The sequence below is a fragment of the Oryctolagus cuniculus genome, chromosome X (genome assembly GCF_964237555.1).
Source record: "Oryctolagus cuniculus chromosome X, mOryCun1.1, whole genome shotgun sequence".
Classification (NCBI taxonomy): Eukaryota; Metazoa; Chordata; class Mammalia; order Lagomorpha; family Leporidae; genus Oryctolagus; species Oryctolagus cuniculus.
The window spans coordinates 128307925-128331230 of NC_091453.1; the positions used below are offsets into that span (position 1 = coordinate 128307925).

At 56.8% G+C, this 23306-nt stretch overlaps 2 protein-coding genes across 17 annotated transcripts; one reads left to right on the top strand and one right to left on the bottom strand.

The window, feature by feature from the left end:
• Positions 1-1718: 1718 nt before the first annotated feature.
• Positions 1719-10135, top strand: EOLA1 (endothelium and lymphocyte associated ASCH domain 1). 16 transcript variants are annotated; one of them, XM_070067384.1, is made up of 4 exons: positions 1719-2164; positions 5061-5122; positions 8602-8883; positions 9596-10135. In XM_070067384.1, the coding sequence occupies exons 3-4, from the start codon at positions 8631-8633 to the stop codon at positions 9889-9891; spliced, it is 549 nt and encodes a 182-aa protein (XP_069923485.1). In that variant the 5' UTR covers positions 1719-2164; positions 5061-5122; positions 8602-8630; the 3' UTR covers positions 9892-10135. The 16 variants fall into 16 exon arrangements, with proteins under 16 accessions (XP_069923485.1, XP_069923481.1, XP_069923490.1 ...); XM_070067380.1 differs by having other exon boundaries at positions 1722-1869; positions 5061-5183; XM_070067389.1 differs by having other exon boundaries at positions 1735-1869; positions 5061-5219.
• A 1733-nt stretch (positions 10136-11868) lies between these two features.
• LOC138847481 (heat shock transcription factor, X-linked member 3-like) lies at positions 11869-13515 on the bottom strand. Its single transcript, XM_070066350.1, has 2 exons — positions 12907-13515; positions 11869-12547 (listed from the first exon to the last, which is right to left on the bottom strand). The coding sequence occupies exons 1-2, from the start codon at positions 13393-13395 to the stop codon at positions 11972-11974; spliced, it is 1065 nt and encodes a 354-aa protein (XP_069922451.1). The 5' UTR covers positions 13396-13515; the 3' UTR covers positions 11869-11971.
• Between the last annotated feature and the right edge of the window lie 9791 nt (positions 13516-23306).

Genomic DNA, 23306 nt, shown 5'->3' on the forward strand with positions numbered 1-23306 from the left:
GGCCTGAAAGTCAGATCTCTCCACCCGCCCCCACTCCCAACTGCTCACCCAGAGGGACTAATTCAGAGGAGATCCCCGCAGGGATGCTCAGCCCCCCACCCCACCCTGGGAGAGAGGGCACAGCTCAGCCTAGAGCGTCACAGACCTCAGGCAAGGCTGCCTGCCCCTCTGGCCGCCGACACCCTCTGGCACACACGCTGGGAGCTGGCTTATGTCCTGAGGACCCGCGGGCTGCCACTCTTGACTCCTGCCTAGGGGCTGAGCACACAAGCCTCCCTGCTTGTCCAGGGCTCTGCCCCGCTCTCTGCCCCGCCTCCAGCTTTCTCACAGCTGCCCAGCAGGGCCCCTGCTCCTCCAGGGGGTGAAGGATGCCTCCCTCCACGGGGCACTTCAGCCCCAGCTCCTCCTCCAGGGTACTATGCTGGCTCCCCGCCCAGCTGGCTCCCCACTCGCTGGGCTCCATCCCGCAGCCCCGCTGCCCCCTGCAAGTCATCTCCAACAGTCCCGTGCAGCTGCCCCCCCTCTTGTACACCAGCTTCTCCCCGAGGCTTCCTGCAGCTCTGCCCCTGCTCCTCTTTACAGGGCTCTTGCACACCCAGCAGCTCCCCCAACTCTTCACCAGGGCTCCGCCTAAGCCCCTCTTCCACCTCTGCTCCCAGAGCCACCGACCTCCTCAGTGCAGCTCTGCCTACCCCTCTGGCCTGCTGCAACTCCTGCTCCTTTGCGAGCGAGCTCTTAGCCACAGCCTAGCCAAGGTCCTCCGGCGACAGCTCCACCTCTTTCTACCCGTCAAACAGAGCTCAGCTCTAGCTCAGCTCCTCCTCCGCCAGCACTCTCAGAAACCTTGGCTCCCATCTGCCACAGCCACGGCCCGGCCCCAGCCACTCCTCCAGCACTTCCTCAGAGCCTTGCTCCCTCTCCCCTCACCCACCCCAGCCCCAGCCTAGCCCCAGACTCCAACCCAGGACCTAGTCACAGCTGCTGCTTCCCCACCCGCAGCCTGCCCTCCATTCCCGCCCAGGCATCCCAAGTTCCGCCCCATCCCTCCCTCCCTCCCTCCCTCCCTCCACAGGCTCTCGCAGCCCCACCCCGGCACCGCCCCTACACGTCTCTGCCCCGCCTCTCCCGCTCTCAACTCCGCCCCAAGGGCGTCCCCGGAAGTCCCGCATGGCCCCGCCCCGCCCCTCCCACAGTCCCACCCCGCGGATAGGCCCTTGCACGTTTCCCGCCACGCCCCCACGCCTCAGACCCGCCCCTGACCCAGAACCTTCTCAGGGCCCCGCCCCAACTCCTTCCCCGGAAGTTCTGCACAGCTCCCCCTTTCCTCCCGCAGCCCTACCCGCTACCCCTCGCCCACACGGCCTCACTAGTCCGTCCTTTCCCTCCAACAGCCAAGCCCCCACTCCTCTCCAGCATGCTTGTCAGGGCACTGCCCTTTCCTGCCCTTCTCTTCTGCCAATCGCTTCCTCGGAATCTCCTGTAGCTCCGCCCTGCTCCTCCCACAGCCCCCCTCCGGATGCCTCACCAGCACGTTCTCCAGCCACGCCCCTCCCCTCCTAAGACCCGCCTTCGACACTGCCCGCGACCAGTCACTGCCCGGCTGGCCCAAGTCCTAGCCCCGCCTCCGACTCCGCCCCCGCAGTTCTCACAGCACCGCCCCTTCCCAAGTCCCGCCCCGTCCCTCCACACCTCCGCCTCCAAGCTCTCGCCAGCCTCTCATCCCGCCCCCGCCCCCGCCCCCGCCCCCGCCCGCTCCTTTCCAGCGCTGCCCTGCTCCACTGGGGTCCTGGGCTGTGGCCTCCACACATCCTCCTGCAGCAGGTTCCCGCACCGGAGCCCTACTCTGGCCACAGCGCCGCCCCCAGCAGGGTAAAACACCCAGCCCCCCTCCAGCCCCAGCTCCACCCCGGCCCCTGCGCACGGCCCCCTCCGGCAGCTCCGCCTCCGTTGCTAAGCCCCATCCCCAGCAGGCTCGCTGGCGGACCTCTTCCCGCCCCTTCCGCTTCCTGCCCCGAGGCCCTCTGTCTGAGTGGCGTCCCCTCTCTGGGCCTAGGGTCTCGCCGAGCCCTCCCGCGTCGTCGCCCGACCTCCGGGTGCTCGCCTCACGACCCTAAAGGGTCCATCGCCTAGTGCCCAGTGAGTGTGTGCGTCAGTGCGTGATCACGTAAGTGCGTGGCTATGGAACTGCCCTGTTGAGCGGCCGAGTACGTGCCGGTACGCACGTACGTGTGTTGCGTAGTGCGTGACGTGTCCGTAAGGGCGGAAGTGCGTCCCCTTAAAGGGCCAGTGAGGGCCCGGCGTAGACCATGGGAGTGGCTCACGCTGTCGTCTGCCGGAGTCCCAGCGGCGGCGTTCTCGGGGACGACCGTGGTGTCCCGACTGTGGCCGGCCGGGCGCTCTCTTCTCTCCCTGTGGCCCGCGACGTCTCCTCGGCCGGGCCTGGAAGCTGGTAGTCCTGGGGCTGGCGGCCTTGCTGGGCCGAGCCCAGCGGCGATAGAGCTGTCCTGGCGTGTGGCCAAAGGCCGGAGTCGGCCCAGCTGGCCTTGGACTCGGAGGACCCCGTAGGTGCGGTGGCAGTGAGCCCGGAAGCGGCTGGAGGGAGCCTGGACCTGATGCGCCAGGGCTTGGGTGGCTGCACTTGGGCGAATGGTACCTGTGGGCCGGAACCCCGTGTGGGACGTCCCGAAGCCCCCGAGCCTGTCTCCTCCTCCAGCCAGCATCTTGCACCCTGGCTACTTCTCAGCCTGTGTCCCAAGGATGTGCCCCTGGGTGTGGCGAGCCAGTGCTCTGCTCCACACACCCAGGCCCCACCTTGACCCAGAGACTGGGAGGGGCCCAGCTCCATGGGTCCTGTGGGACCCCATGCCCTGCCCGCCCTCCCCAGAGTTAGACTGAGGGACCTGGGCCCCCAGACCTCTGCCTGGTGACTCTGTGGGGGCCAGTGTCATTTTTCCTCTCTTAGCTCCTGCTTGCTCGACCTAAGAACGCGGCCCCCTCACCAAGACGGGTTTCTGCCTGCCCGCTGGCGCTTCATGTGGCCCTTGAGCCTCGCGCGCTCTCCCCCGCCATGTGAGCCGAACCAGCGCTGGCAATTCATCTGGCCCTCGAGCCACGCGCACTCTCCCTCGCCATGTGAGCCGAACCAGCGCTGGCGCTTCATGTGGCCCTTGAGCCTCGCGTGCTCTCCCCAGCCATGTGAGCCGAACCAGCGCTGGCACTTCTCCTGGCCCTTGAGCCACGCGCGCTCTCCCCCGCCATGTGAGCCGAACCGGCGCTGGCACTTCTCCTGGCCCTTGAGCCACGCGCGCTCTCCCCCGCCATGTGAGCCGAACCGGCGCTGGCACTTCTCCTGGCCCTTGAGCCACGCGCGCTCTCCCTCGCCATGTGAGCCGAACCGGCGCTGGCGCTTCATGTGGCCCTCGAGCCACGCGCGCTCTCCCTCGCCATGTGAGCCCAACCGGCACTGGCGCTTCACGTCGCCCTCGAGCCACGCGCGCTCTCCCTCGCCATGTGAGCCGAACCGGCGCTGGCGCTTCATGTGGCCCTTATCCACGCGCGCTCTCCCTCGCCATGTGAGCCGAACCAGCGCTGGCACTTCTCCTGGCCCTCGAGCCACGCGCGCTCTCCCTCGCCATGTGAGCCGAACCGGCGCTGGCGCTTCATGTGGCCCTTGAGCCACGCGCGCTCTCCCTCGCCATGTGAGCCGAACCGGCGCTGGCGCTTCATGTGGCCCTTGAGCCACGCGCGCTCTCCCCCGCCATGTGAGCCGAACCAGCGCTGGCACTTCTCCTGGCCCTTGAGCCACGCGCGCTCTCCCTCGCCATGTGAGCCGAACCAGCGCTGGCAATTCATCTGGCCCTCGAGCCACGCGCGCTCTCCCTCGCCATGTGAGCCGAACCGGCACTGGCACTTCTCCTGGCCCTTATCCACGCGTGCTCTCCCTCGCCATGTGAGCCGAACCAGCGCTGGCACTTCTCCTGGCCCTCGAGCCACGCGCGCTCTCCCTCGCCATGTGAGCCGAACCGGCGCTGGCACTTCTCCTGGCCCTTATCCACGCGTGCTCTCCCTCGCCATGTGAGCCAAACCAGCGCTGGCGCTTCATGTGGCCCTTATCCACGCGCACTCTCCCCCGCCATGTGAGCCGAACCAGCGCTGGCACTTCTCCTGGCCCTTGAGCCACGCGCGCTCTCCCTCGCCATGTGAGCCGAACCAGCGCTGGCACTTCTCCTGGCCCTCGAGCCACGCGCGCTCTCCCCCGCCATGTGAGCCGAACCGGCGCTGGCGCTTCATGTGGCCCTTGAGCCACGCGCGCTCTCCCCCGCCATGTGAGCCGAACCGGCGCTGGCGCTTCATGTGGCCCTTGAGCCACGCGCGCTCTCCCCCGCCATGTGAGCCGAACCGGCGCTGGCGCTTCATGTGGCCCTTGAGCCACGCGCGCTCTCCCCCGCCATGTGAGCCGAACCGGCGCTGGCGCTTCATGTGGCCCTTGAGCCACGCGCGCTCTCCCTCGCCATGTGAGCCGAACCGGCGCTGGCGCTTCATGTGGCCCTTGAGCCACGCGCGCTCTCCCCCGCCATGTGAGCCGAACCAGCGCTGGCACTTCTCCTGGCCCTTGAGCCACGCGCGCTCTCCCTCGCCATGTGAGCCGAACCAGCGCTGGCAATTCATCTGGCCCTCGAGCCACGCGCGCTCTCCCTCGCCATGTGAGCCGAACCGGCGCTGGCACTTCTCCTGGCCCTTATCCACGCGTGCTCTCCCTCGCCATGTGAGCCAAACCAGCGCTGGCGCTTCATGTGGCCCTTATCCACGCGCGCTCTCCCCCGCCATGTGAGCCGAACCAGCGCTGGCACTTCTCCTGGCCCTTGAGCCACGCGGGCTCTCCCTCGCCAAGTTAGCTGAACCAGCCCGGAGTGCCACGCGCTGGGGTGGGTGTCGTCCCCGAGTCCACCTGCTGCCTGTTGTTGGTCTGCGTTGTGTGCTGGGTACCAGGCCTGCCTGTGCTGCTAGCCTGCATTCTGTCTTCTGACGACCTCTTCCCTCGTCTCCTTTTCTCTCTGCAGGTGAAGGAGCCAAGGCAAGCAGGCAGGCAGGCAGAAGAGCGCTCCCTCCTCGGGCGAAGCAGGTACCATCTGCAGCACCAGGCCGCGCGAGGGGAGTTCCTCTGCACCCTTGGTGCCTTTCAGGTTAGGGCACTTCTCACCGAGGATTCCCCCCACACAGTGCGTGTCTGATTGCTATGATTCCTGTGACGTTGCTGAGAAAGGGGTTGGCTAGAAAACCGGGAGGGAGAGACTGGACAGATCCTCATCCTAGTGCCGGATCTCAGTAGAGGTAGTAGAAATGGCCAGGCGCCCTGGGCTGCATTCAGCTCTCCTCGGAGGTAATCCAGAATCAAGGAACGGGGTGAGCCTTTGTCACCTGTCAGCAGCGTGCTGTCGCTGAGGCCCGACAAGTGTGTGAGGAACCCTTGTGTGTGAGCCACCCTTGGGTGCTGGTGTGCACACTGCTGAGGCGTTGCGGAAGGCCGTTGGCCGGCATGTAGTAGCGTCCTAGATGTGGGTGCCTGCACCCGGGCAACCTCTGAAACGGGTCTTCAGTGAACGTTAGGGGTGATGTCGTCTCCTGTGGCAGAAAACGGGACGCGGCTTGTCAGTCGGTCTCCATCGGTAGAGGAGTAGTCAGGTAAATGCCGAGACAGAGAGCAGGGGGGTAACACGCAGGCAGTGAAAACTAAGGGAAATGGAGATGCACAGAGGATGTGCTTGATGTGTGGCTAAATGGAGAAACCGTGCCCTGCCCTGAGGTGATGTGGAAGGAACGTCTCAAACCTGTGCGTTGATTTGCCAAGGGGGCGGGACAAAAAGGCTGGCTTTGCAGCGGCGGGAGCTGTGCCACAGTGCTGGGGACCAGAAGCCCGAGAGCAAGGTGTTGGCTAGGTCTGTTTCTTCCGTGGGCGGTGAGAACCTGTCCTATCCCTGTCTCTTAGCCACTGGCGCTGGACTGACACGTGTTGGCCTTGCTTGGCTGACAGAAGCATCTCCCCGGGGCCCTGCCTTCACCTCATCATGGCATCTTCCCTGTGTGTGTGTGTTTCTCTTCCAGTTTCCCGTTTCTGGGGATACCGATTGCGTTGGGTGTGGGTCCATGCGAATGATGTCGTTCTTACTTGATTGCCTCTGCAAAGACCCTGTCTTTCCGTATGTGGTCACGTTCTGAGGTGCTCAGGGTTGGCACGTCAACCCACGCGTTTTCTGGGATGCAGGGGAACCCATCGTGACCTATACAGGCCCTAGGGTAGGAACAGAGTTGGTATGTTCCTGGGGTGGACGTGAGGCCTGTGGCGAATACAGGGGAGAGGGGTGCAGGAAGCCAGGGCGGGGAACCAGACCACGAGGGAGCTCGTGGGCCCTCGGGAGAAGTGGCAGCATCTGTACCGGTTGGTGCACGAAGCCCTTTGTAGGTTCCAGCAGAGGAGTGACAGAATCTGCATGCCCCAGTGCTCTGGCCTCTCCCTGGGTCTTGGACAGTAGAGTACAGTGGGAAAGTGCCAAGGCAGTGGGCCAACAGGCCAGGACACCAAGAAGGCCGCCCCGGTGGAGAGGTACGCAGCGAGATTGTGACCATGGAGAGTCGATGGAAAGGGCTGGGATCCAGGGTAGGTTTTGGAGGTAGTGCCACGTGACATGAGTAGTGGATACTGGAAGGAAAGGGAGGCTGGAGAACTGTTAGGTTTGGGGCAGGAGCCCTTGGTAGGTGGTGACGCCTCTTACAGAGGTAGAAGGTGGTGGATTTGGGGTGGTGGTGGGTGGGGCCCCAAGTCTGTGCTGAGACTGAAAAGGTGTGTGCTGCGCCCAGGGAGGCAGAGCAAGCCAGCAGGAAGCCTGGGAGCCTGGTGAGTGGCACACTGAGCCATGTTGGGACTGCAGAAGCAACGGAGACCAGTCGTTGGCGCCTGAGCGGACACACTTACTGGTGGAGGGGAGGGACAGGAGTCAGAGGGAGCCTATGGACCAGCACTGCTCAGAGGTCTCCACTGTGCAGTGGTTTAGAGAAAGGCTGTTGTTGGACCAGGAGGCACACGTGGCCTCAGAGGGGTGTTTGTCGACTGGTAACGACGGGTGCAGGCGTCGTCCTCTGAAAACAAGCGTGCGCGCGTGGGAGTGGGAAGCAGTGATGCAGATTGAGAGCAGTGGCAGGACCCAGGCCTGCAGTGAGCCAGAGGGGCAGGGTCTGGGGCAGCTCCCCCAGAGGAGCAGGAGGAAGGCGGATGACGGGGCAGAGAGGCCAGCAGGGCAGCCTGCGGGGAAGGGTGCGAATGCCAGGCAGCTTCCGTCCTGACAGGGCCTTGTGTCCTGAGGGTGGGTCTATTTTCTTAGAACCACAGGACACACGTACGGGTAAGATCTTGTCCTCAGAGAAAGGACGGGGAGGCAGGAACCAGAGTGGAGGGTGGTGGCTCGTGGGTGGAGTGCAGAGCCAGGGATGGGGCCTCCGGCCCAGCGCAGAAGAAGATGGCAGTGATGAAGATGAGTAGCCACCTTGTGTGGCTGGTCAGGGGCCAGGTGCTGGCTGTGTGCCCTCAGTGCCTTGTCTCCTGTCCTTCCAGCCAGGTGGAAACTCAGGCTGCGAAAGATACCATGACTAAGCTGAGGTTTGGGCTTCCAGCCTGCGGCTCTCTGGACCTAGGGGCTGTGCTGCTCCCAGCGCGGTGCTGTTTTCCATGGGGGAGGGGGGGCGGGGGAGACAGGCGACACTCTCCCAAGGGACACACAGAAGAGGCAAGGGCCGAGACACGCGTGTGTGAGGTCAGGGCCCGAGTGTTGTGCCTGTCACTGCTCATCCACAAGGGTCCTCAGTGCAGCACGGCCCTGCTGTGTCAGGTGAGCATTACATTCGGTGATCCCAGGCTCAGGACCTGGCCGTAGAAGGGGTGTGCACACTGGGGCCCTTTGTTTTCCCTCTCGTTACCTCTTTCTGAGGTGGGGAGGGGGCAGGGACTTGAGGGAGGGTTGGAGGGGTCAGGAGGCACACCCGGTGGGGGCCGTCTGGCATCCTCAGGTGTCCAGGGCCGGCTACCAAGGATTTGCACTCAGCAGCCGTGGGGAGGGAGCTGAGCAGAAGCAGGCCTACCATGTGTTGGCGCAGCAGGCCCTGGGAGCTGAAAGCATTGGCGAGGGGGCAGTGGGGAGCAGGAAGAGAAGCAGCACCCAGGGTGGTCCCTCTGCAGAAACAGGCTAGAGCTGCGCCTGTTGGCTGTGCAGCCCCAACTCTGTGCCTTCCCTCCTCTGTGGTCCCCTAGGACTCTTTGACCTCGGTCATAGCGTTGAGCAGATGCTGTCCCGCCTGTGCCTTTTTCTAGCTGTCCTGTCCTGTCCCATGAGCTCCTCAGGGGCCCCATCTGGTGGAGCTGCATCATCCGAGGCTCTTCTGTGGCGCCAGCCGTGGTGCCGGCCCTCAGTGACTACGTGGTGCCTGGTAGAAGGCAGCGAGCCGTTGAGATGAGTGGGCTTTCAGGGCACCGGGGAGACGTTGAGGAGCGGTGAGACTCACTGGCCGTGAACGTGGAGGGCCAGTGTGTGATATTCCTCTGTGTTTCCACAGGCCGCCGAGGCCCGAGGAGCTGGCAGGAGATGAAGTTTGGCTGCCTCTCCTTCCGGCAGCCTTATGCGGGTTTTGTCTTAAATGGAGTCAAGACTTTGGAGACGCGCTGGCGTCCCCTGCTTAGCAGCCACCAGGACCGTACCATCGCCATCCACATTGCTCGCCGGGACTGGGAAGACGTCACCTGGCAGGAGCTGCTGGTGGAAAGGCTTGGAATGACTCCCACTCAGATTCAGGCCTTGCTTCAGGCAGGGGAAAAGTTTGGGCGAGGAGTGATAGCCGGTAAGTGAGCAGCTACTCGGGAGCTGTTTCCCTGGGAACCAGTGGGTGTGTTTGTGCAGATTCCTCACGCAGCATGCCTTCAGAGGGGCAGTCGGGGGCCTCGGTTGCCCCTTGGGGTCTGACGGGCGGGCGTAGGTCCGTGTCTGCGTGTGGCAGCTGTGCCTGTGCGAGCTTGTGCTGCAACAGAGGCCACGGGAGGCAGCCTAGCACAGAGCGTCTGGCAACCTCCAGAGGCAGGCTCCTTGCCTGGCGTCATGTGCCTGGCCCGCCCCCACTGCGCTCAGCATCACGGGCGATTCCTCGAACTAGCTTCTCAGTGCTTGAGGTCTCACACTGACATCTGTCCCCCGGTGACCTCCTTGGGCATCTTGTTGCCCGCCGGCTCCCTGTCAGCAGTTGGGTCCCGCTACTGGGTCGGCTCCCTGTCCCGCGCCTCAGAGCTGTTGCTGGGACACACACTTTCCTTGTGTGCCTTCACTGAAGACCGAGTCATCTCCTCCTCATTTCTGTAGCCTTCTGACTGCCTCGCCCAGGACTCCCCGGACAGAGTTGGGTGTGTCATCCACGCTCAATAAGAAGGTCTCAGCTCACTGTGTGTCTTTGTGGTGACATCACCTTAGTCTGCAGCGCTCGTCGCTTCCAATAGCCATGTTGCACAAGCAGGCCCTGGTTCCTGGAAGGGAGTCAGTTGCGTGTTTCTCTCTCTGCACAGGGCTCGTTGACATTGGGGAAACGTGGCAGTGCCCTGAAAACTTGGCTCCCGTGGAGATTGTGGAACTGGAAAGTCAAGCCGTTCTGACCGACCTGAAGCAGAAGTACCTGACTGTGATTTCAAACCCCAGGTGGTTACTGGAGCCTGTGCCCTGTCAAGGCGGAAAGGATGTGTTCCAGGTAGACCTCCCAGAGCACCTGATCCCTCTGGAACGTGAGGTCTGCAGAGTATGCATCCCTGCGGGGAACATAGCTGACACCTCAGCTCACCATCATGTGCAGGTAGATCTATATTAATCAGGTCAAGCTGGAGTTACCGTTGCCGCGAAGACTGCTGCTACACACCAGGGGAGGTTCACATACGTGGATTTCTTTGCTTGGATGAAGGGAAAGAGGGGTGAACTCTGCCTTGCGTGATGCGCCGAGCTCATTGACCATGTCTCAAGCACTCTGACCTTTAGAAAAAAGGAAATGCCTTGGCATGGTGCTAGTTTTGGTCCTGCTACTTTCTGAATGGTACGAATAAATGCGTTGAAGGTAACTGTTTAGTGTTTGGAGCTCTATCATGTGTTTTTCCCTCCTCTTTGTTCCAGATAAAACTCACCAGATGTCCGAGCAGCATCCAGGGGATGTCGTGGGGCCTCTGGGGCCGGCACTGCACGTTTGCCTGGCAGTGACCGGCCAGTCATGATATGCAGGGGGAAGAGGGGTCAGACACAGAGCAGCTGTCTGTCCTTTCAGAGCACTCTCGCTTCGTTGCCGTAGTATCTGGCATTCATGTAGTATGTGTGTTACGTGTCACACAGCTGCTTCCTAGTCAAGAGGACCTTAGATACAGGCCTCATAGAGGGAGGTCGACTTTGAAAAGTGATGGAGCGGTGTTCATTTTATAGCAAGCCTGTATGTGTGTGTGAGAGAGTGTGTGTGAGTGTGAGTGTGTGTGTGTGTGAGAGAGAGAGAGAGGTCTTAGCAGCGTTTCTGAGTGGGGGTTCTCTGTGAGGATTGTGCCCCTCCTCCCCAGTCACTGAATGCAATGGCAGGTGTGGGCCCTGACTTTAGCTGGGCCCCTTTGTGGGGCTTGGATGCTGGGTAGGTATGCTCAGCTGCCAATCTGAAACTTCTTGGAAATATTCAGGGGGCCTTGAGGAAAGAATCTCATTTCAAGATCCCCGAGTAGTGTAAGGTGATACCCCGAAGGCCAGGAGCCAGACTGTTCTGTCTCCTGACCAGCAGGCAAGTCCCAGGGTACTGGATCTCCTTGGGCTTGCCCTCAGCATTTCCTGGCAAGATCCTTGGCTAAGTATGTGAAAATGTTTCAATAGAAAGAAGGCAGCAGGGAGCAAAGCATGTCCTGGACAGAGTTTTCTGCTTCCTTGGGCTTATGCCAGTTAAATTTTATATATACATAAATATATAAATACAGATCCATATAATATGGATATTATTATATATAATATAAATATATAGATATAAATACACACACATATATCTATATCTATCTATCTATATATATATATATATATATATATATATATATATGTATATATTCTAGTCCACAGTTTCGATGTGACTTGTCCCCTAAAGTTTCATGTGTTGGAAGTGTGGTTCCCAAGGGTGGCAGAAATGGGCAGAGGTGTATCTTTTTTAATATTTTTAAAGATTTATTTATTTGAAGGAGTTAGAGAGCGGGGAGAGGAGAGGGAGATACACCTTCCATCCATTGGTTCACTCTCCAAATGCCTGCCACGGCCAGGACTAGGCCAGGCTGAAGCCAGGAACCAGGAGCTTCACCCGAGTCTCCTACGTGGGTCCAGGGGCCCAAGCATTTGGGCCATCTTCCACTGCTTCCCCAGGTGCATCAGCAGAGAGCTGGATCGGAAGTGGAGCACCCAAAACTCAAACCTGCGCCGATATAGGACGGTGGCAGCTTAACCTGCCACACCACAGCGGCAGCCCCAGTGGTGGACCTCTAAAGTGCAGCCTGGGAGAGGTCCTGAGGTCCCGGATATGTGCCCTTCAAAGGGACTGGTGGACTCCAGTCTCTCTGGCTCCCTGCTGTGCAATGTGAGCTCTTGCTCCTGCATGAGCTCCCGCTGTGATACCACCTGCCGTCAGCCCCCCCCCACCCCCGCTCACTCCTGCCAGAGGCCCAGTTGGTGGGGGCCACTCATTCCTGGGCTTTGAACCTCCAACTCTGTGAGCACACCAAACCTCTGCATAAAGTTATTCTGCCTCAGGTGTTTGACTGTGGTCATGAAAAACAATTTAATGCGGTATGGACAGTTGGAAAGAACACAGACTTGTGATTCTAAGAAGACCAAGACAGGCTTGTTGTTAGGAAATGGTGATCTTTATCAATTTTCAGTGCCCTGCGAGTTCATGGAGGTGGATTTTCCCTGACCCGTTCACAGAAGATACACCTGGAATTGGAGGGACTCTCCTGCTCCAGGGGCTGATTGTAAGTCATGGTGAAGAGGGCAGCTAACAGGATGGAGTAGCAGGTGGTGTACAAAGATATCATGGAATCGTAATCGGGATAGGCTACGGGGCTGCTGGTTGCTTCCCCGGCACCTTGCATTCCAGCTGTACCCGGAGGTGCAAACAGGACATTGGAAGAGGTGCCCTCCCCACTTGGGCCACGCGGCTCCTCGGGAGCATAGATTCTCAGGGGGCTCACAGTGATGTTACTCATAGACCAGATGCCAGAGAACATGAGTGACTGGCTGCTGATGGGGCTGTGAGCACTGGCAGCTTCCCTCTGGGCCCTCCTCTCAGCTTCTTCATCTTCCTTGTTGGGCTGCGTCCGTGGGGATCGTCTGGCAGCTACCAGCTTCCTTTTCTTCGGGCTCGCTCCGCAGGTGGATTGCCGACCGAAGCGTCTCTGGTCTCCTTTTCTTTGAATGTTAGCGAGAAGGGCAGGCTTGTCTCTCTGAAAATTGACGTTGCGATATATCTGAAACAGAATGGGAGATTTTAGTCCTTCTGGGATGAAGTTTGTTGCTGGGACGTGCCCTACAACATCAGCTCACTAAAGATAAACGGTTCATAGGGTGAGGCAGAGGTGTGTCCGATGACGTTCACTGGCCTCTGAGAATCTTTGCCCGGACCTGCAGACCATCTCTGAGCAGGTTGTGGTGTCCTGTCAGAGTCTATACTCTCCTGTGTATACGTTTACCTTTCTGTAAATAACGTCTCACATATAAAAAAGCGATTCTTAGAAATTAAACACGTGTGGTAGGTCCTTGATCTTGGTGCTCTACAAAGATGTTTGGGTAACAGAGAAATAGGAAACAGAAAAGCCTTCTACTTTACCATCATTTTCTTGTTCCCTGGAGAGAGAGCAGACTTCTTGGAGCGTATTTTACTGAACCCGTAGAGGTTAAGCTGACGGGTGAAGGTCTTTATGCTGTCCGTTTCAAAAATCCTGTCCCCGTCTTCCCGAAGAAGGACTTCCCTCTGGAAAAGGTCATTCTCGATGATCACAGTGTCTCCATCTTCGTTCCAGCACACAGACTCAAATGCAGGGTCCTCCACTATCATCCAAAGCTTTCTGGGGAAGGAGAGCCCACAAAGGATATCGCTGCCTTGCTTGTTGACTGCCACTTGACCCTGGGAGCCTGGAACCTGGAGCCTGCGAGTAGGAGCCTGGCTCACTGCCTCCTCACTGAGCTGAACCAAAGCCTTCCCTGAATCCACATTGGGAACCAGTGAAGAACTGGACAGGCCCTCAATAGCTGCCTCTCCACTGGCAGGGGGTCCCAGCATGGCCTCACAGCTTTCTGTACTACTCTGACTAGCCATAGAGCTACACCAGCATTGGGGACACTGTACCCAAGACCAGTATCACTCTCCTAGCAAGTCAAAAGCGCTTTAGTCTCAGAAAGGCTATCCAGTATATAATCTTCCCACGAAATTCTAGAATCCGAGTGGTGGGCCAACCAGTGGCTGAAACCCTCCTCTTTGCCATGTGATGTCACAAGGGTGGGGCACAGCCAGGCCACAGAGGGTGGGGGAGGGGATAAGTGGCCGGGCCCTTGACTTCTCTGTTTTCTCAAAATGTAGAAACTTATCTTTCTGGTTCCCATCAAAGTCTCCTCTCTAGTGACAGGTGCATCAGTTCATATGTCCTGGCCCTGAGTAAGTAGAAGGACTGTGATACCATCGCTGCTCACACTCTTGAAGCTAGGGGAGGCCTGTTGCTGACCCCTCTCAGGGCCAGTCTTCAGTTAGTTCTCATTTTGGTATCAGCAAGACTGCCCGGGTCAGATGGGCCCCTCCCAGAAAATGGTGGTCCCTGCCAGGTGGGTTGGCTGAACCTCCCTCAGCCTCCCCCCACCCCCGGCTTTCTGCTTTGGTATCTTCCAACGACTCCTGATGGTTGCATCTGCTTGGATGGGCCTACGTGAGTGTGTTCTATTGCCACTCATTCAAGTTGTCCCCAGAGGAGGGCTCTGCCTGGGTGCAGTGGGAGCACTCCTGGTGGCCCTAACTGCGCTTGCAGTGTCACTCAAAGCACTGTTGTGTGATTCGATGGCCACATCCTCAGCGGTGCTTTGGAGTTGCATGTTGAGCTCCTCTGGCCCTCAGATCTCGCCCTTCTACAGATCGCAGCGAGATAACCTTTAGTTCCCATTTCTTCTCATAGATGCCATTCTCATCACCCAAGACATGCCCCCCTTTGAGGCTGCTTTACACAGGCACTATCCGAGGAGAAGTTCCTACTTGATTAGCTAGATGTGATTGCAGTAATCGACACGACCCATGTGTAGGTGTTGCAATCAGAAACTGTGTGTGTGGATGTGGAGGAGAAAACAAGAGTCATTTTCCACCAAAGATAAAAGGATAAGACAGGGGTTTCGGTGACAGGTGACAGCTAGGCGTTGTAGGCACCTGTGTCCTGAATATCCAGTGGTCCAGCGGAAAGGCTTTCCCCCCAGGGCTGATAGGATCCCGGGTCCTCCTCCCACTGAAGAGCATCCTTTTGCTTTTCTGAGGGTCCACCTTTGTCTCTAAAAGGGGAGAGCAAAGGGTTGGAAAGCGTCTCCCTAGATGCCTTTCAGTCTAGAGGCTTTCTAACCCTTAAGGCTGCCCCCATGTTTACATTCAGATTCACTCCACGGTCGTCATGATTTTTTGTAAAATACCTTCGAGCGTCCATTCATTCATCTCCGTGGGGTAGATGAGAGACGCAGAAAAGAGAGCAAGCTCTCATCCACTTGTTCGCTCCCCCAAGTGCCTACAATTGCCAGGGCTGGGCCAGGCCAAAGGTAGGAGCTGGGAAACCCAATTTAAGTCTCTGTGTGGGTGGCAGGGACCCAAATACTTGAGCCATCACATGCTGCCTGCTCGGCAGCTCAAAGCTGGAATTAGGAGTGGAGCCAGGGTTCTCACTCGGGCATTCTGCTATGGGCTGTGGGTGTCCCAAGTGGCAGGTTAACCACTATGCCAAATGCACACCCCCATCGTGGTTTTAAGAGGTTTACAAAGTATTTCTTCAAGGACCCAGTTTACCCTGTAGGCGCATGCACTTAAGAGGCCAAGGACTGAAGTGGAGGCTGTTGGTGGCTCTCCGAAGAAAGCCCCTAGAATTTTCAGTTAAAGAACCGGGATCCTCTACTGACATACCAGAGTTGTTTTTCTTAAAGAAGTTCATTCTCTGTTTTGTTTCTAAGATGTATGTATTTACGCGTGAAAGGCAGTTACTGAGAGAGAGGGAGAGAGAGAGCTCTTCCATCTACTGGTTCACTCCCCGAATGCCCAGAACAGCCAGGATTGGGTCAGGCCGGAGCCAGGAACCTGGAACTCAACCTGGGTCTCCCATGTGAGTGGCAAGGACCTTCTGCCTCCCAGGCTGCACATTAGCAGGAAGCTGGATCAGAAGCAGAGCAGCCAGGACGCAAACTGGCACTACGTGGGATGCAGGTGTTGCAGGTGGCTTAACCTGCTGCACCACAACGCTGACCCCCAAAGGAATTCTTAAGGTGGAATGAAATTGCCTTGTGGCCTTTGCTAGCATATGAAGTCTGCTGATTACTGATATAAAGGGATTTAGCTGCTGGGTGAGAAGGGAACGGTAGTCCCAGAAGTGACTGCAGCAGCTACATCCCCGTCATTTGGCAAAGAGCCAGTATTTCTTCAGTTCAATTTAGAAGCACTTATCCAGTGTGGCTTCTGTAGCTAATACCCTCCTTTGCTTTAGGGATCCCAGAATGTCCACTGGAGTTAAGAGTCCAAGACACCAGGTGCCTCTTTTCCCCTGAAGAGGAAATATACACATCGCTAACTCCCTCTAGTCCTAGAAAGGCATCATGGGAAAGCCAGCTTCCCTGGGCTAAACCTTGTCAGTCTCACAAGTTCAACTCTGAGACCTTTGGCAGCCTCTGAGACCGTCAGTACAGGCACCTGCCATGCAGAAGCCCTTTGCGAGAAACGGTTTGTTTTCTCTCCTCTGCCACCATGATCTCAGAGATGGCCCGTCTGTGTTGCTACCTGATGAATGAAATCAGCACAGGCAGATGACCTGACCAGCGCACAGCCGAGCCAGTTAGGAGGACCAGTGACCTCAGAGGAAAGTGAGTTCAGGCCTGACTTGCTGCAGCTGCTGCACGGTCACACGGTGATCCAGATCAGCGCCGAGCACCCAGCTGTGTGCTGCCAAGGCCTGGGGCCGGCCATGGGGCACGACTCACTGTTGTCTGACGTGGGACCAGCTCCGTGGGCACTCCCTCACTAGCAGGAGCTTCCTGCTCGCTGGTCTCCCCTAGGCCCTGGCCTGTGTTCCTGTGGTTGGTGCATCCCATGCCTTCGGGGTCTTTCTAAACCGTGGCTCAGATCTCTGCAGCTGTGCCGGCGCCAACTCCTCATGACGTCCAGGGCATTCCTCTTCCAGCAGCGGTGACCACTGTGCTGCTTGTTCTCACACTCTCAGGTGTCTGCCATACTGGCCGCCCTTCAGCCCCTTCACTTGCTGGGCACCCCTCGGCCCCTGGTGCTCTCCTCTGAACATCCTGGCAGCTCCCTTGCCTGTGACAGTGCTCGTGCTCCGGCTGTCCGAGAAGCCACTCACTGAGCCGGGTACACCGGGCTCCTCACGTTCCAGGTCACCCTGCGAGGCTGCTTCCCTGGGGTTGACTTGGCACAGCCCTCCACAGCCAGTCAAGATGTGCATGGGTTCCTGGGAAGTCAGGACATTCTGAGCTGTCACCTCTCAGGCCTAGGAGGTCCCTGTGGACAGCTGAGACCACGCTGAGAGTGCGGTCCCCATGACATCCATTGTGGAATGAACAAAGGTGTTTCACCAGGAGCTGGTGAGGTTTCACATCCTTGGAAAGGGATCTCTGCATTGTCACAGGGACGATAGGAGCAGCGAGGGGGTGCTCTAGACGTAGTGATCCCCATGCCGTGTGGGGCTGTGGCAGTTCCTCAGCTGGGTGGTCCCTCGGGTGGGTGTTGTGAATGAGCTTCTTACCTTGCACAGGAGCCAACCGACGCCGTCGAGGGCTGAGTGACAAGGCCAGGTTCCACAGTGAGGAAGCAGAGGAGCTCAAACTGGTCCCCACGGTGGGATCTGGGGCCCATGGCCTCTCCCTAGGCGAATCTAGGTACCTTCTGCCTGCCGGCCTGCCTGCCTGCCTGCCTGCCTGCTGTGGAGCCCCCTGCGTGCTGCAGGGGCAGCAGCAAGAGAGAGGTCTTCCTCATCTGGTGGTGTTTCATTGTGTGGCTGTGCAAGGCAAAGAGGAACGTGGAAGCTTGTGTTCAGGGGCTAAGTGTGGGTCAGAAGTGTCCCACAGCAAAATTAAAACACATTTGCCTTAAAGGCCTAATTGTCTTATTTTCTATTCTAGTATCGGAGAACACTTCCTATAAAATACAGTGGGTATTCCAGTGAGCTGAGCCAGCCATATTGGTGTTATAGACAGAAAAATTTTGAAGAGAGCAGCAACCGAACAAAACACAGATTAGTTGTTTCTAAGTACTTTCCTCATAGGGTTACACCAGCAGGACTGGGGTGACTGCAGTCTCCTGGAATTTTTTGAACTGTCCCATTTCAAAGTTCTCTTCTTATTACTTGACACTTAGCAGAGGTGACTCTATTCTCGTTTAGTCTGGTCTGCTGGGATCTAGTGCCAGAGGCTGGTCCAAAAGAGTGGCCTCTGGGAACCAGCACTGTGGTACCAGTTAAGCTACTGCTTGTAAGGCTGGCATCCTATATCAGAGTGCCCCAACTATTCTGCTGCTGATCCAGCTTCCTGGTAATGTGCCTGGGAAGGCAGCAGGAGATGGTGCTAGTACGTGGGCCCCTGTCACCTGTGTGGGAGACTAGGATGGAGTTCCAGGCTCCTGGCATCAACCTGGCCTAACCCTGGCTATTGTAGGCATTTGGAGCAGAACCAGCACATGGAATCAATCAATCTCTCTCTCTCTCTCTCTCTCTCTCTCTCTCTCTCTCTCTGTGTGTGTGTGTGTGTGTGTGTGTTTCAAGTAAGTAAATAAATAAATCTTTACATGCAAAATCAGCCACTGCTCTCCCATAAAGCTTATTGAACAGAAGCCACTGGGGAAATGTATCTTTCCAGAGGAGGCACATGCACACGTTGCTTACTCGCCAGCCACCGTCCCTGCTGAAGACAAGGACCGCAGAATGCTCGGGCCTTCCATTGGCTTGATTTCCTACAGTATCTAAGATAACTGCGGTGTTAAAATTAGTCTCGGGGCTGGCACTGTGGTGTAGCAAGTAAGCTGGCATCCCATATTCATGCTGATTTGAGTCTTAGCTGCTCCACATCCGATCCAGCGCCCTGCTCATGTGCCTGGGAAAGCAGCAGAAAAAGGCCCAAGTGCTTGGGCCTCTGCACCCATGTGGAGACCCTGAAGAAGCTCCTGGCTCCCTGCCTTCAGATCAGCCCAGCTCCAGCCGTTGTGGCCATCCATTTGGGACGTGAACTAGCCGATGTAAGAGCCTTCCCCCCACCCCCACCCCCTCCGCCACCTCTCTCTGCCAAAGGTGGCCTATTGGCCCCTAGGTTGCAGGAAAATCTTGCTTTCCCACTTGGATTTGAACATTGCCGTTACTGCTTCTCAGCCTTTTGGCTAAGATCAAGTGTGAACATTGCTGTTGTCTTGTAGCACCTTAGTATTCCTGCAGCACCAGTGGCTTTTCTCTCCTGCTTTTCCTCACCACATTGAGACCTGCTGATCCAAGAGCCCACAGCATCAAAGTTGAATTTTTCACTCACCCAGCTGTTTCAAACCAGTGCAAACAAGCAGGTTGTCAGTCATAGAGCCTGCCTCTTTTCATACCCACCTGTGGTTCACTGCACATCTGCTGACAGTAGATCTATGGAGTTTTATGAGACCTCCAAGTTGCTCCACTCTGCTACTGGGGAACATTACCTAGGCCCAAGAGCCTGGTTCTCATCTCCAAGCAGTTCCCTTGTCTCCCTCCCCTTCTGACGGTGGGCCCCTGATCTGTGAGCCTCTGGGTGGTCTCCCGGTCCGAGTGCTACCCAGTGAAGCTACCTGTGAGTTGCTGCCTTAGCTGGTGAAGCCTTGTTTCTTGAGCAGTCCCCAGTCCTTGGAACCCTCTACAGTTTATAATGAGCTCTCATAAACTCGAGGCTGTGGTTGTTGGACCTGGTGTGCTTGTTTTCAAGGGTGTCTATTTAGACTCTAAGCCTGACAAGGCCAAAGGGGCTTAGCAGAATGCACCAGCTGGGCACGTCACATGGACGGGGACTGCTGCTGCTGCCCTTGCATTCTCTCAGCTTTCCTGCTGCTGCAGAGTACCTGCTGATGTTTTTTGGAATCAGGAATTCACACATAGCTATAGGCTGGACTGCACTCTAAGCGAAAACCTGAAACGACCTGCCCTGGGCTGTTTCAGACACGGCCGAGCTGTATTGGAAAGCAGGTGTGTCTCAGGGACTGTTGCACATTTACGGTGTCCCTCTCTGGGGTCTCAAGCTGTCAAGACGTGGATGCTGCCTTGGACCCTCTGCACCTCTTGCAGATGTCTGATGAAGAGCTTGTCTGCAGGGACCAACTGAAATGGAGGAGCCCGCGGACACTGTATCTGGTTCACGGGAGCCGAACGGCTAACACGTGCTGGGTGCAGAAAGCTGCACGGCATATGAGCACACACCACGGGGACTGGACAGCTCCACCCACTCGGGATGGCTCAGTCCAGGCTGTCCTCTCTGGGACGTCCCACTGCCCGGGGCTTATGTCTGACTGTCCACACCAGTTGCCGTTTGCACCGGGAGCTGAGCCTTCCCCTACTTCCTATGCACCTGCATAATGTCCTAGAAGGTTTTCAGGTCAGCTCTTTTTCACTGGCCAGAGTTGTGTTTTACCTGGAATCATGTCCCTGGCAAAGTCAAGAGAGGTTCATCCTTAGTTCCTTAAGAACGAAGCCATTGGATTTTCTAAGATAGCCCTTCATGCCGAATGAGGTGCGTGGTAACTAACTGCTGGAGTCCAGCACCCCTGAAGGGCATAAGTGAGCCCGGTGCTGCAGCCCCATTTCACGCTGCTGAGCCAGGTCCTCCTGTCATGCCTTTTCTGTAATGACTCCTGGGCCAAAGGGGTACACCATGCAGAAGTGCATTTGCACAGCAGACTTGCTGCTCACGTCAGGCAAGCCTGCCGTCAGTCGGGCCCTTGGCTGGTTTCTTAGGACTTGGGCTCAGGAGTGGAAGCTACCATTAGAGTTGGCAAGAGTGGCGTATGATACCTCGACTGTTATAGCAAATGATATGCTGAACACCTGCTTTCCTCCCAAAGTCTGGAATTTTGATCCCTGCCATGCAGACCTGCCTACATGTCCCGCCCCTAGTAAGAATGCTGGGCCATGAGGCTTTCGGGAGCTCCACTGTTGGCAACCATCCAGCAGTTGCTGGGGGAATTAGATGCATCCTGTGTGCCCCTCCTGGGAGATGATTCTGAAACTTGTGTGTTGTATTCATGGACTTCTCCGTATGCTCCCTTTCCCTTTGCTGAGTGTGGTCGGTGTCCTTTCACTGTAATAAACCCTCCAGGAATGTGACTACATTGTGAGTCAGTGAGTTCTCTTAGTGAACTACTGAAGCTGATTCAGTGGTTTGAGGATCTCTCTCTCTTTATATATATATTTACTCAAAAGTCAGTTACACAGAGAGAGAGAGAGGTCTTCCATCCACTGGTTCACTCCCCAGATGGCCGCAATGGCTGGAGCTGCACCGATCCGAAGCCAGGAGCCTCTACCAGGTCTCCCACATGGGTGCAGGGGCCCAAGGACTTGGGCCATCTTCTACTGCTTTCCCAGGCCATAGCAGAGAGCTGGATCAGAAGAGGAGCAGCCAGGACTCGAACCGGCGCCCATATGGGATGCCGGTGCCTGAGGCCAGGGCTTTAACCCACTGTGCCACAGCGCCGGCCCCTGCGGATCTCTTACTCAGCAGTGGGGAAGTTGACACAACTATCCAGTCCTTCCATCCCCCACTCCACATTGTTGCATAGCTGGATACTCCAAGAAGAATCCCAATGGGCAAGCTCTCTGGAGTGTTTCCTGGGTCTCAGGGCCTGCTTTGAACTATCGACCTTAGGCCTCTCACAACCACTTGAGATAGATCGTGTCACCCTCCACCCAAGCCATTTTCAGAAGGAATCTGTCCAGTCTCTGCAGCTTTTCTCTTTTGTGTGTGTGTGGAGAGTTATTTTATTTACTTGAAACACAGAGTTACAGAGAAGGGGAGAGACGGAGAGAAAGATCTGCCATCCACTGGCTCACTCCCCAGATGGCCGCCACAGCTGGAGCTGAGCCTATCCAAAGCCAGGAGCCAGGAGTTTCTTCTGGGTCTCCCATGTGGGTGCATCTTGCCCTCGTGGAATCCATTGCCTTCAGTGAACGCAATGCCAGCGAGATGCAAGCTCTAGGGCAGACTCTGGGGAGGAATCAGAGCCACAGCAGCAGGCAGCTCCCTTTGGGAGTGGGAGGCCAGAGCAGGGAAGGAAGAGGCGGTGGACTAGTGTTTCCCAGCTACAGAAACCCTCTCCCTTTAGGTCTCCCTCAAGGCTATAAAGCCAACTGCTCTGACCATGCTGCATCTTCTCTCTCCCAGAGGCAGCTGCCGCGAGGGTGGGCAGCAGCTGGACGATGGGGACCAGAAGTCTGGGAAAGAGAGGGAAGGTATGAATGAAGGGCCACTTAAAGGCCTTCTCTTTGGGTGATGAGCAGGGTCCTCACAGGTCTGCTGTCCTGCTGGCGGGACTGTCCCCTGAGAAGTGGAAGGAGGAGGTGAGAGACACGGCTTCCTGAGGGTGCAGCCATCCAGACGGCAGAGCCCAAGTCGCTCAGGCTGACAGCTGGGTGGTTGGGGTTGCATGCTTTGGGGTCACCTCTGTCCTGGGTCCACCTTCACGGGATGCACCTCACCTTGACTCTTGCTACTTGCTGGGCCTTGACTTCTCTGTGGCCTGAAGACACTGCCTTACACCAAGACTTTCACCAGTGCATTCTTGGAGCTCCTGTAAGATGACTTGTGGGGACCCTCAGGCTGCAGACTGCAAGCTACACTCTGGGAATCCCAGATCTGACAGAAGGATGGGCCAGACTCTGTGATGTCCCCACTGTGCTATGGTGTTCCGTCCCCTCTTTGCTCAATCAGGATCCTCATGGTCCCACCAGGGCCTGCACTCTAGCCCTCAGCTGGCTTGAGGCGATGGATCTCAACTTCCAGAGAGACCAAAATATGACGTGTGGGCCTCACACCGAGGCATGCCAGCTGGGGGAAACTGCAAGAGGTGGCCAAATGCACTGTGCCCACATATCCTGGGGGAGGCTCCTGCTTAGCCCTCATATTGACAAAAGTCAGGGTCTGAGACTGCCCCTAGTACCCAAGTAAACTTTCTTATACCAAAGCCCTGTCTCCGTGGCTTGTCAGAACTGAAACTGCTGAGAAGTCAATCTTCCCCTGCTTCTCTGGGTTTCCCACGGTGAGGTAATGGGAGACAACACTAGCTGTAGGTTGTATGTAATTGTATTTATGTTATGTCGGTGTTTGTACACACGTTTGTATACAATGGGTCTCCAAGAGTCATCAAATTGTACATTACCTTTTTCCCCCAAAAGTATTATTTTTCTGGAATTTTAATTCGGTCAAATATACAAAACAAAAACTTGCTAATCATTTCTAAGTCCAGTTCAGTGGCATTATGTATATTCACACTGGTGTACCACTACCACCTCTACTCACCTCCAGAATTTTTTTCGTCTTCTCAAACTGAAATGTTGTCCCCCATTGAACACCCACTCCCTATCTCTTCTTCACCAAGCCCCTGAAAATCATCCTTCTGCTCTCTGTCTATAAGGATGTGACCCCTCTGGGCACCTCATATAATTGGAATCATACTGTATTTGTCCTTCAGTGACTGGCCTATTCACCTGGCATAAAGTCCTCAGGCCTCTTCCATGCTATAGTGTGGGTAGGCGATTTATTCCTTCTTATGGCTGAATAATATTCAACTTTACGGAGATTAGACATTGGTGTGTCCATTCACCCATGGACAGGCCCTTGGTTTGCTTTCACCTTTTGGCTGTTGTGAGTAATAGTGGTATGAATGTGAGTATACAGTCATCTCTTTGACACTGTGCTTCTCATTCTTTTGGCTACGAATCCCGACGTGGAACTCTGGAACATACCATTATTCTATTTTTAAGTGTTTTGAGGATTGAT